The 17,982-nt window shown below is 51.7% G+C and overlaps 1 protein-coding gene across 2 annotated transcripts in view; it reads left to right on the top strand.

Annotated features, from left to right (window-relative positions):
- The window catches only part of LOC142578692 (phospholipid-transporting ATPase VA-like), a 212,322-nt gene that overhangs the window by 7,856 nt on the left and 186,484 nt on the right, over window positions 1-17,982 (top strand). For both annotated transcript variants that reach the window (XM_075688181.1, XM_075688180.1), the window contains exon 2: window positions 16,771-17,310. In XM_075688181.1, coding sequence (XP_075544296.1) covers window positions 16,787-17,310 — 524 coding nt within the window. In that variant the 5' untranslated portion in view covers window positions 16,771-16,786. The remainder of the gene's footprint in view (window positions 1-16,770; window positions 17,311-17,982) is intronic.

Here is a 17,982-nt window from a genome sequence, read left to right as displayed (position 1 = left end):
CCATAGGTCTTCTGTCACCCCCCCCCCTACCCCGGTTGTAGTCGAGGAAGGCGAGGATATCAATAAGTTTCGGGTGTCTTCAGACGTATATGACAACCCCCCCCCCCCCCCCCCACTGGCCCCTTGCACCCGGGGCCCACGGCCCCCCGCCCCCCCCCCCCCCCCTGTTGCTACGCCACTGTATATCTGTAAATTGCTGGTAAAGCGACTTTACAATTGCTAGCATCCGGAGGAAGGAAAAAAAAACTCTGGAGAGCCCCTCCGCGCGCTAGGAGAAAGGTGCGGAGGAAGTGACGTGGTACTTTCTGCTTTTTTTTTTGCCTTTGCTTTTCTTTATTTTGCCGTATCTGTCATATTTCTCGGGCCACAATGGCGACTTTGTTATGGTTGTGCGCTCCCACACGTGCTGCTCCGTAAGTTTCGTACCGTGGCAAAGGCGCCGCGCCGCGTTAGTCTCCGTGCTTTGTTGCGCTGTGTTATCTGGACCGTGCTCTCCCTGACGTTGCCGTGGCCAGGTGGGACAAGAGGAACTAAAACTCGTGAAATCAACGCTCGTGCAACGCTGTACGCAATGTACCCCGCCATGCAATGGCGGGGTACATTTTGCCCTCTTCGGCGGAATCAGGCTAACGTGCCATCGCAGGCCGAAACCGATGCGTTTCAGAATGTGTACAATGAACGCCTTGCAGGTCAGTGATTCCTGCTTTTGCCAGCGCATGGTGCATTTGCGGCACATAGAACGTACGTTATTAAAGAATCTTGGTTTTAGAATTTCGTGTTCATTAACAACTTCCTCGTGTGCACATTAAAACAAATGTTGCTCAAATGTAGCTTGTTTCTCGCAGTACTCGCGACAGCACGAGCTCTTTTATGCAGAGCGCGTTCGAGGGTCATACACACCTGCACAGGTGTACCACAATACACCTGCTGACAGAGCTTTAAGCAGAATAAGTGCACTTTGCTGCCCTCGGCACCGTGCGCCGGCCAGTCGATGGTTCATCCGGGAAGATGGGAAAGAAGCGGCTGCTTTGACTTAAGGAATGGATCCCCCCTACCGCAGGCGTGTCTTCTCTGTCCGCGCGAGAAGCGCAAGGAAGTGAAGGGTAGCGGATGCGCTGCAAGATTGAGTAAGGCTCCACTGAACGTACGCCTGCGAACGTATCAAACGGCTGTTGCATGGTCGCACGTAGGTCGGTTCTAAGCGCGTACTGTTCTGCACCGTGCGCCGGCTATCGAAAAACTTTGGTTCCGTGAAGCTTCACTTACCGTGGGAAGAAATTAAGGCACCTCATGCCGCAGTCAACGTATCTAAACGCGGAGTGAAAAATGATGTTCTGCCTCCTCGCCGGCGCGCTGTGTATAGCGATGTGCGGCCACTCGAAATTTGATCAGCAAAACACGACGATTCCTCAAGAAACAGAGAGAATACGTGTTTGTGTTCACGAACTTCAGATGGATCGCGGATGGGTCAGTGTGTTGTACGTGTCTCCCGTGCATTCTTACAGTGCAGTGAGAATACGTACATTTTTTGGTATCTCCAGACGTCTAGCTCGCAAGTCCGTCTGAGAGCCACAGGAATCCCAAGCGGAGAAAAGCAAGTAGAAGGCATCGATAAAAGCGACCTTTTTTTAAGACACGCAAGAACTGGGCAGCGGCCGGTACCTGCGGTTGATGAGAACAGTTCACTTGACTGGCCTTATAAGGCATGTTTATTTTCATACAAGCCGGTAAAAGCAGCTGATTCAACCTCACGGCCCAATTTGCGAAGTTCATTATATTTCAACATGACTTCGGCAACGGTAATGCAATGAGACATCGCGATTACATCCTTTTGTTTAGTATTGCTGCGGGGCGCGCGCAGCGCGGCGTGGTTTCGCGAGAAATGTAAACAAGAGAGGACTGACCCGACATGATGGCGGAGCAATGCTAACTTCCGGCTTAACTTTGCTTCTCAAGGAGTGACGTCAGGGCCTTTCCTCACTCTTTTTCTTCCTCCACGATTGGTACTAAGTACAGCGAGGCGTGGCACTTCTGGAGGCGCCGGACATTTGTGTGCATGCGCGAGTAGAGCGGGTGCGAGAGAGAAAATGTGGACGCTTTTGCTCATTAAATATTGGGGGCGAGCTCCACCACTGGAAAAGCTGCCGCCACCATCGGCGTGACGTGTCATGAGGGATCACGTGGACATAGCGGCCGCGTCGGCTGCTTCGTAAGCGCCGAAGCGAGCTGAAATCGAAAATTTAATGTTCCACCTGCGCTGCGGTTCACATGAAGTGGTGAGGTTTTACCGACTTGGGTGTCTGCTTGACAACATTTGAAAGTACTATAATAGGTAGTGGCCGCCTTTCGAGCGGTGCAGCATGGTAGGCTACTGCTCGGTGCCGCAGTGCCGCACGTACGCAACGGAGCCATGTGTCAGCCTTATTCGCACGTAGCCGCAGGACAAGGAGTTGCGTGAAGCTAGGCTCGCGAACCCTAGAACAGGCAGACATCCATTGGCTACAACTCGTATATGCAGCAAGCACAAACGCGAGGAAGATTTCTGCCACGGCGCCGGGACTGCGATGTTCGGTGAGTAGCAGAAAACGCACACTGAGACGCTCGTCCGCACCCGGCTAATGTCATGACGGTTAGGTCTATGAACTTTTTGATGCTAGATACCGGCAAGTTCACTGGAACGGAAAGGGAGCGGTAAGACACGCATTCAAAAAAGGCATGGCATATGGTCATATTTGTGTTATGAAATAATTCACTGGATTACGAAAAAGAAGCAGAGGGAAATCGCACGCTCAGAAGACCGATAAACATACAGTGCGACGCAACCTGAGAAATAATGTTGAAATGTCCAAGGGATTAGAAGACAAAAAATTACCGACGATTACGTTACTTCCTAATGCGAAATTTGAGCGCAGCAAATAAGCTGTTTCACCTTTTGGATAGATTGAGGCAAAGAAATCGAGCAACGCATGTATGCGCTATCACATAATTTTTTTTTTATTTTTCACACGTATTCCTTTAACAAAGACTCCACTAACAGTTCTTGACAGTCATGAAGGAAGCTTTGTGGTCGGAGAAATAGACTGATATATGTTCGACTTGGTACACCAATGCTTGATTCTCAAAGACGAGATCTATACAAGTGCCTCGCGAGGTTGTCACAGCCGTGGGGGAAGCAGAGGCTAAGCGCCGCCGCCGAGAAGACCCTGCCGTTCGCGCCGCCGAAGCGGAGGCTCATCGCCGCCGTCGAGAGCAACCAGCAGTAAGCGAGGCTGAAGCAGAAGCTCATCGCCGCCGCCGAGAAGACCCTGCAGTTCGCGCCGCCGAAGCGGAGGCTCATCGCCGCCGTCGAGAGCAACCAGCAGTAAGCGGAAGCGGAGGGGGGCGGCGTGTACACCCAGCGGCAAACGATGGGGGCAGAAGCGCGCGCAGCAAGCGGACAACACGATAAAGGGAGGAGGGAAGAGATAGCAGCGACTGACTGATGCCGCTGATGGCGATAGTGAGTCAACCCCAGCTATCCGCCACACAAGAACAGGGGGGGGGGGGACCCTTTCCTCCTCTTTCTGCATGGCGGCGACGGTGTTCTATGCAGTCACGTTATCTTGACTCTCTAGCGGCGTCAGCGGCATCCAGCGGTATCAGTCGGTCGCTGCTAGCGCTGGGGGGATGAAAGGGGGGCGGAGCTGGTTACGAGGCCGACGACGACGCCGACGACGACGACGACGACGACGCCGACGACGACGCGAAACCCAGGAACGGACGCCAAAGAGCTGCGCTCTAAAAAGATTGAATCGTCGCGATGGCACATCACAGTCGCCGAAGGCGTCGAAGTCTCTATAATGAAATTATTTTTGAACAGTTCTGATAGCGTCCACGCAACAATGGTTGCTTGTGTACTGTCAAATGCTCATATGCTGCTGCCTAAAGCTCACGGCGTAGTGCGAAAACGCGCTCACAGCGAAAGCAAACATTGTGCGCGGACATGCTTGCATGCAGACGCGCAGTCGGTCGCTGCGAACCCGAGCGATCGCTGCATTGAGGCTTCATTCTGTTATGCTCCATTCGGTTATACAGACACCCCACTATAAGAACATATTTCACATAGTTTACTCTCAGCGTTTTCCTACTTTTCACGCAAGAAACCGGTTCGGGAGACTTCATCGCGGCGACCGCGGGCAGTGGCGTTCACTGTACGTATTCGGTAAAGAGATAGCGTCTGTAAACGATTCTGTGCTTTCAGTTTGCCCACTTGCCTCGTTTTGAAAGTACTTACATAAATGTCCAGGAGGGTTGCCGCGTGGTGTTTGTATTGAGCGCCGTAAGCGAAACCTATGAAGAGCGCTCCGCGTGATCCCTCATACTATACGCAAGGGAGGCGCTTCTGACAGATGACGACTCCGTGAGGCCTCGTCCCCATATCTAAGCAGTAAGGAGGAAAAGTTTATCAGCGCCTGTTGTATGCGTTTGTTCCTAAGCTTACCGGCATTGCAGAGTGCATGTGGTCGAGTTTGTGCGCTCAGACGCTGGCTGCTGGTTGTCAGGATTGGGGGCTCAATCCCACCGTTCGTAACTCGTTGTCAAGATTGGAGTCGGGCATGAATTAGAAGGTAGCTGGCCCATGCCGTCGTCCAACTTATCCACGCTGAGGACGTTGTTGAAGGGAAATACTGCTTCTCATCGAGAACGAGGAATATGGGTTTATTTACAGTATCTACATCAGTCTAGCATGACTGCGAGAAAAAGTACACCAGTCTAACATGACTGCGAGAGAAAAGTGCATCAGTCTAACATGACTGCTTGAGAAAGTCCCTCGAGCATCCGCACAACAGCGGTTTATAAACACTCGGGCCCCCCCCTCGATTCCAAGGTGACGGAAACGTTCGTCCAGTCATCGTAAACAAGCCGCCTCTGCGCGGGACGGCTTACAAGCACGCACACACACACACACAGGTTCACGGTCCGGAACCGACGTCACACGGACTTCGTATAGAACTCGGAGCTGACCACCGCAGCGCAGCCGGTAGCCCATTGTCTTTCGTCTCGAACGGCGCGTGGGAAGAGGCATCAGTAGACGTTCCCGCGAGCACTCCCCCGCTCGCGGCCGACCAGGTGGGCGGTGGCGGGCTCAGTAGCAGTAGTTGGTCCGCCGACCGCGTTTAGTCACAATGGCGACGAGGCTAGAGCGTAACGGTGGCGTTCCAAGCAAAGGTTGCCGCCGCTGTCGCAACTGGCTGGCAAAACTTGCATCTGAGCAGGCCGTTCTTAACAGCGCCTCCATGGCCCGGAAAATCTCGACTGTCCATGCAGCGCTGACAACCGCTGGGCAGGAACAGAACGGCTGGTGGCCATGGTTTGATTCCTTCGCTCGCAGCGACCACTTTTGTAATGATGTCACCGCCCCAAAACATCCAACAAGGACAGGCAACTGCAAAACGAACCCCACAACACGGCTCCGCGCCGAGACGACGTACTTGAATCTCACTTTAGACCCGCTAGGTTTCAAAGAAAACATAAGTGCAGAAACAAAAAGTGCTGCATATCGCTAGGCCATCTTTTGAAGCAATTTCGTGCTCACAAATTCAGCAATCATGGAGGGAATCCTGCTAAATGAGAGGGGTGTTCTTGGCTTAACAAAATGAACAATAATAACCCTAAAATTTAGGCGGGACCCTTAAACGCAGAATTCAAATTAGCCTAGCTGCTCAAACCATCCGCATTGCTATGCAACTTTCCCTTCTTGTATCTAATGGAGAAGTTGTACTCTTGCAGAGTGAGACTCCATCGGAGCAAGCGGCCATTTTTGTGTGACATTTGATTCAGCCGCGTCAGAGGACAGTGTTCGGTCTCGAAGATGAACTTCGCTCCGTACAAGTAACACGACAACTTTTGGGCGGCCCAAACTAAACAAGCGCATTCCTTTTCTGAAGCGCTGTAGGCTTCCTCTCTTACATTTAGTTTACGGCTGGCATAGAGGTTAGGATGCTCCTCGTTATCGTCGTCGACCTGACTAAGTTCCACGCCCGTACCTCTGTCGCTTGCGTCGCATTGAACTATGAATTCCTTTGTGTAGTCTGGCGCGCGAAGCACAGGACGAGAAACCAATAGCGTTTTCAAACTTTGGAAAGCATTCTCTTTGTCTTTATCCCTGTGTACGCTACTCGGTGCTCCCTTTCGCAGGACGTCCGTTAATGGACTTGCCATTTGCGAGTAATTCGGAATGTACCGTTGATAGTACCCCACAAGTCCCAAAAATGAACGAAGGTCTGTTTTCGTGCGCGGCTGAGAAAATTCTCCAATCGTAGCTATTTTCAGCTCGGCCGGCCGTCTCGTGCCCTGGCCGACAACATGGCCCAGATAAGTAACCTGCGAACAACCAAACCTACACTTTTCCGCTTTCATCGTTAAGCCGGCTTCCCTCAACCGTGAGAACACCTGTTTGAGGTGCGATACGTGTTGTTCCCAGCTGTCCGAAAAAATTGCTACATCATCAAGATAGGGCAAGGCGAACTCCTGCAAGGCTTTTAGGACAATATCCATTAACTTAGAGAAGCTAAACGGCGCGTTCTTCAGCCCGAAGCTGAGGGCGAGAGGGCGAAAAGTGCCTACAGGCGAGATGAATGCGGCATAGCGGCTGCCACTTTCTGAAAGGGGAACTTGCCAGTACCCCCGCACGAGATCTATATTTGAAATGTATTTAGCAGAGCTCACTCTTTCAATTCGTTCCTCAGTGTTGGGTATCGGGTACAGCTGATCCCTAGTGATGGCATTTAACTTCTTGTAGTCAACACACGGACGAGGGTCTTTGTTAGGGGTTTCTACCAGTATTAGTGGTGACGTGTAGTCACTCTCAGCGGGCTCAATAACTCCCAACTCTAGCATGCGCTGTATCTCTGCCTCCATATTTTCTCTTTGCCTTGGAGACAAACGCTTTGTAAGGTCAAAGATCAAAGCCTGTAAGGCTTTGATCTTACGGGTTTGGTTGATGTCAGCTCTATTTCATGCGTTATTAGTTCGGTTCCACCTGCCCGATCGCTGAATCTGTCGAGATGTTCCCCTGACACATCTTTTAGCTCATCTAGCTGCTCGGGTCTTAAAGCGTGCGAGCTTACCGAGTGTTTTACTACTTCTTATAGGCCGATTTCAGAGTTGGAAGTCACCCTATACACCTTAAAATTGGTACTAGTACCATCCTGCTCTTTGTTGGCATAGTTAACGACTCCGCTTCGCTCTACATACGGCTTCATCAAATTCCAGTGATATATCCTCACCTCCTTCCTGCGACCGGGCATTTTCAGAGCATAGTTAGTATCTGAAAGTTTGTGCAACACTTTAACGGGCCCGTCCCAGTGAACTTCAAGCTTGTTCTTTCTTGAAGGTCTGAGGATCATTACCTGGTATCCGGCGTTAAACGTACGAAGCCTCGCATTCTTGTCGTAATAGAATTTGGCGTTCTTTTGAGCTACTCCCATGTTCTTTTCGACTAGTTCTTGGGTTGCGCTTAGCCGTTCCAGCATATTTAGCACGTATTCAACCACTGTAGGACTCTCTCCTCTTTCCTCCCACATCTCTTAACAATCTCAGTGGAGAACGGAGTGTCCTCCCATACACTAGTCCTGCTGGCGAGAACCCTGTCGCTTCATGTGGAACCGTTCGCAAAGCAAACAAAGTTGCCTGCAGACAGTTCTCCCAGTCCTCCTTGTTCTCGTAACAGAGCGCACGCAAAACTCGCATAAGCACTGAATGCCACCTCTCTACACTGTTTGACTGAGGGTGATCGACAGAATTGTGTATTAACTTTACCCCGCACTTTTGCAAGAATGTGGAAGTCAGTGCGCTCGTGAATACTGACCCTTGATCTGCCTGAATTTCGGCTGGAAACCCAACTCGTGCAAACACTGTCAAAAGCGCATCTACTACTTCGGTGGAGCTGAGCTCTTTCAGAGGGATTGCTTCTGGAAACTTTGTAGCCGGACACAGCATGGTAAACAAGTACCTGTAGCCCGATTTTGTTTTTGGAAGAGGCCCTACCGTGTCTATTACAAGTCGTCTGAAAGGTTCTGTTATTAAGGGCACTACCTTCAGTGGAGCTTTCCATGTCTCTCCTGGTTTACCAGAGCGCTGGCAGGCGTCGCATGATCTTACAAAGTTTTCTACGTCTTTGAAACAGCCAGGCCTGTAGTATTCCATAAGCAATCTTTCCTTTGATTTGTTTATGCCTAGGTGGCCGGACCACCCATTTCCATGACAGAGACTCAAAAGGTCCTCCGTGTACTTAGTAGGTACGACTAATTGATCTAGAATCCTACCCTTTCGATCTCTGTAGTGCCGATACAACAATCCTCCTCTCTCATCTATCGTCACGTTACGCCTAGCAATGCCTTCTTGAGCTGTGTGGTGTAATTTAGCTAAGCTGTCATCATGACAAAAATTTGGAAACTGCAGCCTCCGTCACTAGTTCCCCGAATGGTCCACTGATTTTGACTTTGGCCATGGGCAGACACACGCTGTGTTCTTCTACAACCTGTTTGATCCATGCTACTTCTACGGTGAAGTCATCTACCGTCACGTAAGACGGATGGACAATGTCCATCGTGGCGGCACTGTCTGTTAGCACCCGGCATGGCTTGCCATTAACTTGCAGGTCGTGAACATATGGGCTTAAAAGTTCCATATTCTCGTCTTTTTCCTCCACGTAGGAGAAAGCTACGCTAGTCTTCCCGCAGTTTACAGCTATATGTCCCAGTTTGTGGCATTTATAACAGCGGATTGGTCTGAAAGATTGGAATTTTCTTTTCTGCTCTTTTGGTAGTGTTTCCCCGTTTGATTTCTCCTCGCTCTTTTCTGAGGGCTTTCCTTCCACGTCTACAGGCTCCGGTCGTCTAGTCTGCGAACCCCTTTTAACGGAAATGGTTTCCGCGGTCCATTTCGACCGTCCCAATTTCCTTTCTCGGCGTTCAACTTTCTACGGTTTGCGTACTCTTCGGCTAATTCAGCTGCTCTTTCCACAGTGTTTACATTCCCTCTGTCTTGCACCCACAGTTTCACAGCTTGGGGGATGGTTTTATAAAATTGCTCTAGACACATGCATTCAATGATCATGTCTCTGCTGTCGTGCGCTTCCGCGCTTTTAAGCCACTCGACTAGGTTCGCCTTTAAGCTATATGCAAACTCCAGATATCCCTCGCTATCTTTCTTGCCTGTGCTCCTAAACCTTTGCCGAAAAGCTTTCGCTGAAAGGCGGTATTTCTTCAGGAGACTAGCCTTAACTTTTGCATAATCACATGCATCCTGTCCACTCAGTCTGGCGATTACTTCCGCCGCCTCACACGGCAACATAGAGAGCAACCGCTGTGGCCATGTACTCGGGCCGACGTTCATCTTCTCGCAAGTTCTTTCAAAATTGCTTAGGAACAAGCCTATGTCGGTCCCGACATCAAATGGCTTTAATATAAGCCTGTCCATGCGGTATGATTCTGCCTCACTTGATCGTCCCAGAGCCCCTTGACTTCCATGAGACAACTCCAAACGTTTGCTTTCAACTTCAAGTTGCATTTTTCTTAACTCGCGTTCCTCTCTCTCTCTCTCTCTCTCTCTCTGTCCTGTTCTTCTCTTTTTTTTTCAGAAGTTCCTACCCCATTTCAATTTCTTCCTCACTGGCCTGTTCGGAAATTAGCTGCAATAATTCCGATTTTAGCATTTCCTTGCGTACATCTAGGCCCAGTTCCTCACCAACAATCAACAACTCGTCTCTCAGCAGTGTCCTTAACTCCATGATTGCTGCTTTACTGCCTTGATCCTGCTCGCTAAATCTAGCTAGGAAAACACAACCTAGCTAACACTCAACAATCTAGCTTCCCTACTGTTCTAAACAGAACAACCACAAGATGAAGCCTAGAGAGTCAAAGCAAGAACCAAGCACTCACCGCAGTCACAGCACCACGTCGCAAAGTCCGCTGTCAGCCAGTTGTCAGGATTGGGGGCTCAATCCCACCGTTCGTAACTCGTTGTCAAGATATGAGTCGGGCATGAATTAGAAGGTAGCTGGCCCATGCCGTCGTTCAACTTATCCACGCTGAGGACGTTGTTGAAGGGAAGTACAGCTTCTCATCTAGAATGAGGAATATGGATTTATTTACAGTATCTACATCAGTCTAGCATGACTGCGAGAAAAAGTACACCAGTCTAACATGACTGCGAGAGAAAAGTGCATCAGTCTAACATGACTGCTTGAGAAAGTTTCTCGAGCATCCGCACAACAGCGGTTTATAAATTCTCGGTCCCCCCCCCCTCGATTCCAAGGTGACGGAAACGTTCGTCCAGTCATCGTAAACAAGCCGCCTCTGCGCGGGACGGCTTACAAGCACGCACACACACACACACACACAGGTTCACGGTCCGGAACCGACGTCACACGGACTTCGTATAGAACTCGGAGCTGACCACCGCAGCGCAGCCGGTAGCCCATTGTCTTTTGTCTCGAACGGCGCGTGGGAAGAGGCATCAGTAGACGTTCCCGCGAGCACTCCCCCGCTCGCGGCCGACCAGGTGGGCGGTGGCAGGCTCAGTAGCAATAGTTGGTCCGCCGACCGCGTTTAGTCACAATGGCGACGAGGCTAGAGCGTAACGGTGGCGTTCCAAGCAAAGGTTGCCGCCGCTGTCGCAACTGGCTGGCAAAACTTGCACCTGAGCAGGCCGTTCTTAACACGGTGCGGTGAAACAGGTGAAGCAGCGGTAATTTTAACCACCCTATAGCAGCGGGCACTGGCGCCCCATTTGGCGACCGCTGTGTCAGACAGGCAGTCTTACACCTGCGGCGCTCGTGCCAAGTCAGTCGTGCCAGATCATACCTTCCTCGCGCCTTAAAGTGCCCTTCACCAGATCTGGCCATCTTGAGATGACAAGCGCAGAGTATACAATGCGTGATAGCGATCGTGCCTGCAAAGTATTACATCGCTACGCGCCGTGGAAAGATCTGAAAAATTTCGAACCGAACCCCGCTCTTTCTTCTCCTCGCGGCCGCCGCAATCCAAGCCGGAGGATGACGTACGCGTGCTAGTGCGCCGACTTACACGTTTTCGTGCTGTGACGTCGCTCGTGGTGACAACTGACTTGGAGAATTATTCGAGGCAACATCTATTATTTGTGTAATATGTTGCTTGAATAGACGAATTAAAGCTTAGAGAAATAACAAAACTCGCAAACGGAATTTATCCGTGGTTTTTGTTTTACTTTGCGCCGCAGCAAGAGAGATGTACTTCCGTTTCGTCTGCTTGTTCCCACTTCGTGCAGTCGCGCGCGCAGGCACCGAAACTATCATTTTCTACCGTGTTCCAGCGCGCGATCATGCTCCATGATCCGCTTGTGTCTGCATCAGTGTTCGTGTATGTCAGGTGTCCTCGTGCACAGCGCGCAAAATCGTGCGCTTCGGAAAACGAGACAATCGCAATATCTCGCGCGCGACTCCGTCAGCGGAAGTGCGCCCTGCCGCAAGAAAGCTAGGAGAAAAAAAGAATGAAGGCGGGGCCCGTGACGTGTGCGTCACGCGATTCTCGAGCCACAAGGCAACGCCTTCCAGTACACTGTACTCGAGCTCAGGTATGGGAGAACGCAAGGAAGGAATTTCGCGTGCGGATGCTAGACGGGGCAAGTGGAGAGAGCGTCTATGTTTGCGGTGAAGCTCACCTCCTGAGATCATGGGTTCGCGGCACTTCAAATATTTGTATCTCTGCTATTAGTCGACCCATTTGAAAAATGTTTGCGGCAGGACGCTCCCTAGCGGACATGTAACAATTTACGTTTGCTGTGTGGCCTGGTGAGGGACCCTTTAAAGCAATATACCTTGAAAATAATGTAGCGAAGTGACGCAGCCGTGAGATCTCAGACGCATCAGCTCACCAGGGAGACGGAAGGAGAAGGGGGATGAGCTCTGGCAGGGGCAAGTCCAAATCCGCAGGTACGACGGCGAGAGTAGCATTTGAACAACTAGGTTTATTCACTTGGTATGATACCTTAAGTTAACACTGTACAAAAATATCTACAAACAAAACGATCTCATACCCGTCGTCGTCGGCCTGCCTGACCGGCCTGGTCTCCCGTGGTGAAGTTGCGCCGTCCGCTGCTGTCTACTTGCTCACTCCCAAAAACTACTCGAACTATTCCTTAAATAAGTTTACACAGCATCCAAGAGACACTTTTCTCCACCAATGAGCTATTTCGTTATTCCGACCAATCAGGCAAGCCGACATCATCCAATAAGCGTCAGAGTTCAAGGGGCCCAAAAAAATGGTCGCGTCAACACTCCGTATACAAAGGCACTCTGACCATACCTAATCAGCTTTTGACAGCCGAGCGTGGGAAGAGGACTCGCAATGTGCACGTGTGACGTCAGGCGCGGCGGCAGCACATGCTCGCGGCGCCGTCGCGGTTGTTTGTGCACAAAGGTTTTTCCCCCGCGTCGAGGAGCCCACAAAATTCCCGGAAAGACAGCAAAGAGGCCCGCGGTACACTCTCTTCGCGACAATTGAGAGCTTTAGTTTAGGGGACGCAAGGCGTTGGGGCCCCTAGCGCTTGGGTGCGTTTGCGTTTGCGTACGCAAGCAGAAACACGTTATAGGTTAGCGGCCCCAAACGCAAGCAGCAGTGAGGTCGCATGCGCTCGCAACGCCATCAACGTCTGATCTTTGCTGCGTTATCATTTTTTAAAACATGAAGTCAAGCATATGAAGTAAAGCACATAAAACTATTCTTATTAAAAGCCGTTAATAGAGAGGTTTAGAGTGTTCGGTATTTAGGTAAACGCAGGCTGGGGCGTTGGGGTGGAGCCATGAACGGGAGCGTCTTGCTAATATTGCACTAACCAAGTGTATTTTACTTTCCTGCGGGTATAAATTTTTGGCAGCAACACAATTACGCCAGTGCCGAAAATTTACACCAGCAGCGAAGTAGAATATACTTGGTTACATCAATATTAGCTGCTTTTGTCCGTTTGAGCTTTGCGCCGCCAGGTGTATGCACCATGCAGGACGCTCCCGTTTATGGCTCCGCCCCAACTCACCAACTGCGTTTATCCGAATATCGGACACGCTAAACCTCTCTAATAAATCTAAAAACGACGTCTGTCGACACTTGGCGAAAGATCTATTAGATTATCTACCTGCTAGCCACTGGTACGTTCTCCTACACAGCGAGTCACGTGGGTAACGTGACCACTTCGGGGCAGCGATGTTTTCGGCCGGCCAAACAACCCAAGGACGCAAGTAGACGTAGCGGTCTGCGCATGCGCAGTACCGTCGCCCCTAGTTCTTGCGTACGCAAGCCGCTTGCGTCCCCTAAACTAAAACTCTCTAATAACGTCACAGATAGTTCCGTGGGAGCAATAGGGACCATACATTGAATATCTAGAAGGCAGAGCGCCTTAGCAACCGCGGTTGAACGCGAGTGGCCGAAGGGCCGCCGGCGACGCTCTTCGTCCCTGCCACCGCTATGAGAATACATTGCGCTACCCTAACACATTTTATGCTAACCTAACCTGGCGCTAACCTAACCTATATAACGTTAACCTGACCAAACGTGGTCGAGACGCAAAGACAATAATCCTCATGGCGTAACCGCTGTGACAATACGCCGCACCACCCTAACGCCTTTTACGCTAACCTAACGTGGTCGAGAAGCAAAGCCGATAATCCCCACGGCATCACATCAGGCAATGGCGTTCAACCGCGGTTGCTAAGTTTGCTGTGCATGTATTTAACTGAACCGGGAGCAATAAAAATGCTCCTGAAAAGGCGTGGGCAGCAGCATACGGAAAGCCTGCCAAGAGCGAAGATAGGGCACCATGCAGGAGGGCAGGCCCGGCCTCTACAGCTCCCCCGAGAACATCAGTGACGTTCTTTTTTTGTTTTTTTTTAAGTAGACACCGTAAGGGGCGAGAAAGGTTAAATCCGGCACGATTAACTCAGCACGAGCGCCGCAGACACGAGAAAGTGTCCGATGTACCTTTAGACACAGCGAGCACCAAATGGGGCGTACGTGCCTACTGCTTCGACGCGCTGGCAGGCAGCGTCGGAGTGTAATCAAACTCGGCCCCATTCCGCGATGCCTAGGGGACAAACGCACACAACACGAGCAAAGAACCTTCGCCGTAGTGCCTAGTCAGATATTAGAGTGTTTTAGTTGAGCGTGTTTACGCTCCGCTAAGCAGTTAAGCGGAGCGGAAGCGCATGCGCCGTCCGCTTAGCCGTAAGCGGAGCGAGGAACACGGTCCGCTTAGAAGCTGCCTGAGCGGCGCGTGCCGCCCAGCACTTTGGCTAGCGTTGGCGTCAGAACGGATTAGATTGGATGCAGAAAGCAAGCGCGCTGGCTAACACGTGGCGTTCCCCAAGACGGCGCTTTATTTTCCATTGGATAAAATGGACCGGTAACGCATTACAAGCGCACGTCTAGATACTTCATGGAGAAATAAGTTATATATATATACATTTTACTGTATAAGAGTGATCATAAAGTGTTTTTATTTTCTTTCATTACCCTGAATTTAGCCAGAGGCGCTGCAACTACGATAGGTCCGCTCCGCTACGCTAAACGTATAACTAAAACGTGAAAATCGCCCGCCCCTCCGCTGTGGCTTAGCGGGGCAGCTCGGAGCGGAGCGTACCGTAAAGACGCTCAACTAAAACACTCTATTAACGTGGCAGCCTTAAGGAGCTCGTGTCGCAGAAGGGTCGGCGGTGTTGGCCGTGAGCGAAAAATGGCGGAAGGCAATTCATAAATAAAAACAACTTGCAAGGTGAACTGGGTGGGAATCGAACCAGGGTCTCCGGAGTGTGAGACGGAGACGCTACCACTCAGCCATGAGTTCGATGCTTCAAAGCGGGCAAAAGCGACTCTAGTGAATGCGGTGTTGCCTTAGAAACGTGCTGTAGAAAGTTATAGTGCCGTGTATATCGGTAATTATGAGCATGTAAATTACAAAAGTCGCAGTTACACGCGTAGCGAAGTACGTTCCCGCTACATTTCTGAGCTTGGCGCACACGCAGAGCCATCTTGCGGCAAACACAGAAGACCCCCTCCTCGCAATCTACAGCGTTGCCCCGACAGGTGGCGCGCCACTAGCCCGCTTCTCCTCTTGGTCTCGTTTGAGCGCGTTGGGGCCGTGCGGGGACCGGTGCGAGGATGCCCTAATACCCTTGCCTTTAATAAGTTTTCTCGCTCTCTCCCCTTCGAACTTCCAGCGTGCGTCACTCGAACCCTCGTGTTTAGGCGACGCGGCTCTTTTTTCCGCTCACAGCGCGATTGCTAAATGCAGTGTCCGATGCGGGACGCCTCCGACGTGATCGCTGCGCCGTAGCGCGTCTGGTGGGAAAGTGTACTCGCGATGTGTGCCGTGCTGCTGGCGAGGAGTCATGCGGCTGCGTGGTGCTCCCAAGCGAGATAGAGGACGGTCCCATCGAGGCATCAGCCCCATGATCGCGTCCGCCTTCATGGCGCGTCGCCACCCGGCTGTCCGTGTCGATCACGACGTTTGGCTCGTGTAGATCGTTCCTCCCTCCGAGACACCGAGTTCTTTGGTTCGGTCCGCTTGCTCAGGCGCAGGTTTCGTCCTTGTGTGACTCAAGAGCATGCCGAGCGAATGAGTGGGCGGTGCGAACGGGGTGCGATAACGCTATCGCGTTCCACTCTTGAAGGCGAAGCTTAAGCGTCCTCCAAGTCTTTCAAGGAGCAAAAGCCCCCGGATTTTCTCTCTCGCACCCACTCGTACTCGCGCCTGCGTATAAACGTGCCTCGGGTAATGCCACGTCCCGCTGTACTTACTAGCATTTGTAAAAATGCGGTCAGGTATTGTACTATCTTCGGTATGGACCCACGTATGGGGAGGGGAGTGCTTAACGCCTGCTTCACCTCCGCACCCGGTCGGGCCAGTATTGCACAATCTTCGGGATCGGCCCACGTATGAAACATTGTTGGTCTATGTCCACGGAGACGATATCCGCCAGATCCTAGCCATAGGCAGCTTCGCTGTAAATAAATTAGACGATTTGGGGCTTACCTTGTCCCGCACTCTTAAAAAATGTTTACACACTGACGTGTGTTGTCCCACAACAATAATAATCTGTCTTGCCCGCATTTCCTTTCTTTAAGGCTGCGAGCCCGATACTTTGAAGTCACGAACGGCTTGCGCGTTATCAGCGTGGCACATCATTCTCGACAGGAAAGTACTGAGCGCTTAGTTAGGAAACGCAAGCAAGGCAGATGAAAATCATCGTTGTGGGGCAAGATAAACTCCAAAGGGAGCAAACTTTAAGCTGCTTTAAGAGTGCATAATTTTAACACTCTTAAAATGTTTAGTGTGTTCTGTGCTAGCAACTTCTAACGACAGTTGAAAACGCAGCGCGCAACGTTGACCTTTGGATCCTTATGTTCGTGGCTCGGCCTGTATAAATGAAGTTATCGGTCAACAGGTCAGCTCGGAATTTGGAAGAATGCTACTTCAGAGGTCCCTCGCTTGCCACCGTGAACGGACATGTGATATGCATGCAAGTAAGTCTGCCTGACACCGCGTTTGCCGCTTTGGTCAGCCACGCGCGTCGGCACTGTGGCGTCACGCATGCCGCAGACCGAATTCTTTCGGCTCGCCCTCTTACCGCGTTCCACGTGGTTAATGCGGTCTGCAGTGGCCGCTCAGAATGGCGAAGCGCGCTACTCTGTGGCGGCGCCAAAAGGGCAGCGAATTCGCGCTGTTGTCAAGCCTCGTTCCGGCACCGCCTCGACGCAGGGCCGGCGGCGGCGACATGGCGGCGGCGGCCGCCGAGGATTCCAGCATGGCGTCGCTGTCGCTGGCCGCCGAGCGGGAGGCGCCCCGGAGACGGCGGCTGGGCCGCTGGCTGCGCGAGCTTCCCTGGCGGTGCTGGGGTCGCGGCTGCTGCTCGCGGGCCGGCAAGGACGGCGCTCCGGGGGGCGCCGCCGAGCACAACCGGCGGCTGGTGCCCAACCACACGGTGCCGGACGACACGCCCGCCGCGCAGCACCCGAACCGCGGGTTCGCCGACAACGCGGTGCGCACCACCAAGTACACGCTGCTGTCGTTCGTGCCGCGCAACCTGTTCGAGCAGTTCCACCGGTTCGCCAACCTCTACTTCCTGGGCATCGTGCTGCTCAACTGGGTGCCGCAGATCAACGCGTTCGGCAAGGAGGTCGCCATGATACCCGTGCTGTTCGTGCTCGGCGTGACCGCCATCAAGGACGCGTTCGAGGACCACCGCCGTTACGTGTCCGACAAGCGCGTCAACAACTCCACCTGCCGTGTCTACAACAAGTGAGTAACCGACCTCTCCTTTGCGCCGTTATATGTAGCCGCGACAGTGCTGCCGCCATTCTGTCTCAGCAGCGGCAGCTTTCTTAGTAGTTGTCGCGCAACTGCTCTGGCTTGACAGCGGCACAGTCTTGCCTACGGTAACCTTACCGCGCGACATCTATTCAACAGTTTTCCTCACTGATACCGAAATGAATAATTGCTACTGCCTTTCTGTAGATAAGATAATGGGCAATCTGGATGATTGTCTGTTATGTACGTGTGTCCGCATAGATCTAACCCATTGATGGACATTGGTCCTTCGACGTATACCTGGAAGGCGTCGGACTGCAAGAGCATACCCTCATCTAAAAGGGCCGACTGATGATACGTATCTTGACTTCTTTCGAGCGCCCAGTGTGGCGCATTGGGCTGACGCGGCACTCCGCGCGTGCTTGCAGGCCTCCTGTAGACTGATAATCGTTGCGTGCAAAACAAACGAAAATGCATCCTCTGAAGCTAGGAATTGGTAGTACCGCTAACTGTAGGCATTATTTGTGGGTGCAGTACCATTCTCGCAATTTGAGACACAGCTATCGTGTGGCCCCAGCTGACTGGACCCGCGGACTAAAAACCCGTAATAACATCAGTCTTGAACATATATTTCCATTCTTGTGTGAGACAGGAGGAAGTGTT

This window comes from Dermacentor variabilis, chromosome 4 (genome assembly GCF_050947875.1).
Source record: "Dermacentor variabilis isolate Ectoservices chromosome 4, ASM5094787v1, whole genome shotgun sequence".
NCBI lineage: Eukaryota > Metazoa > Arthropoda > Arachnida > Ixodida > Ixodidae > Dermacentor > Dermacentor variabilis.
The sequence above is the reverse complement of the archived record's forward strand: the minus strand, read 5'-3'. Positions and strand labels throughout refer to the sequence as shown.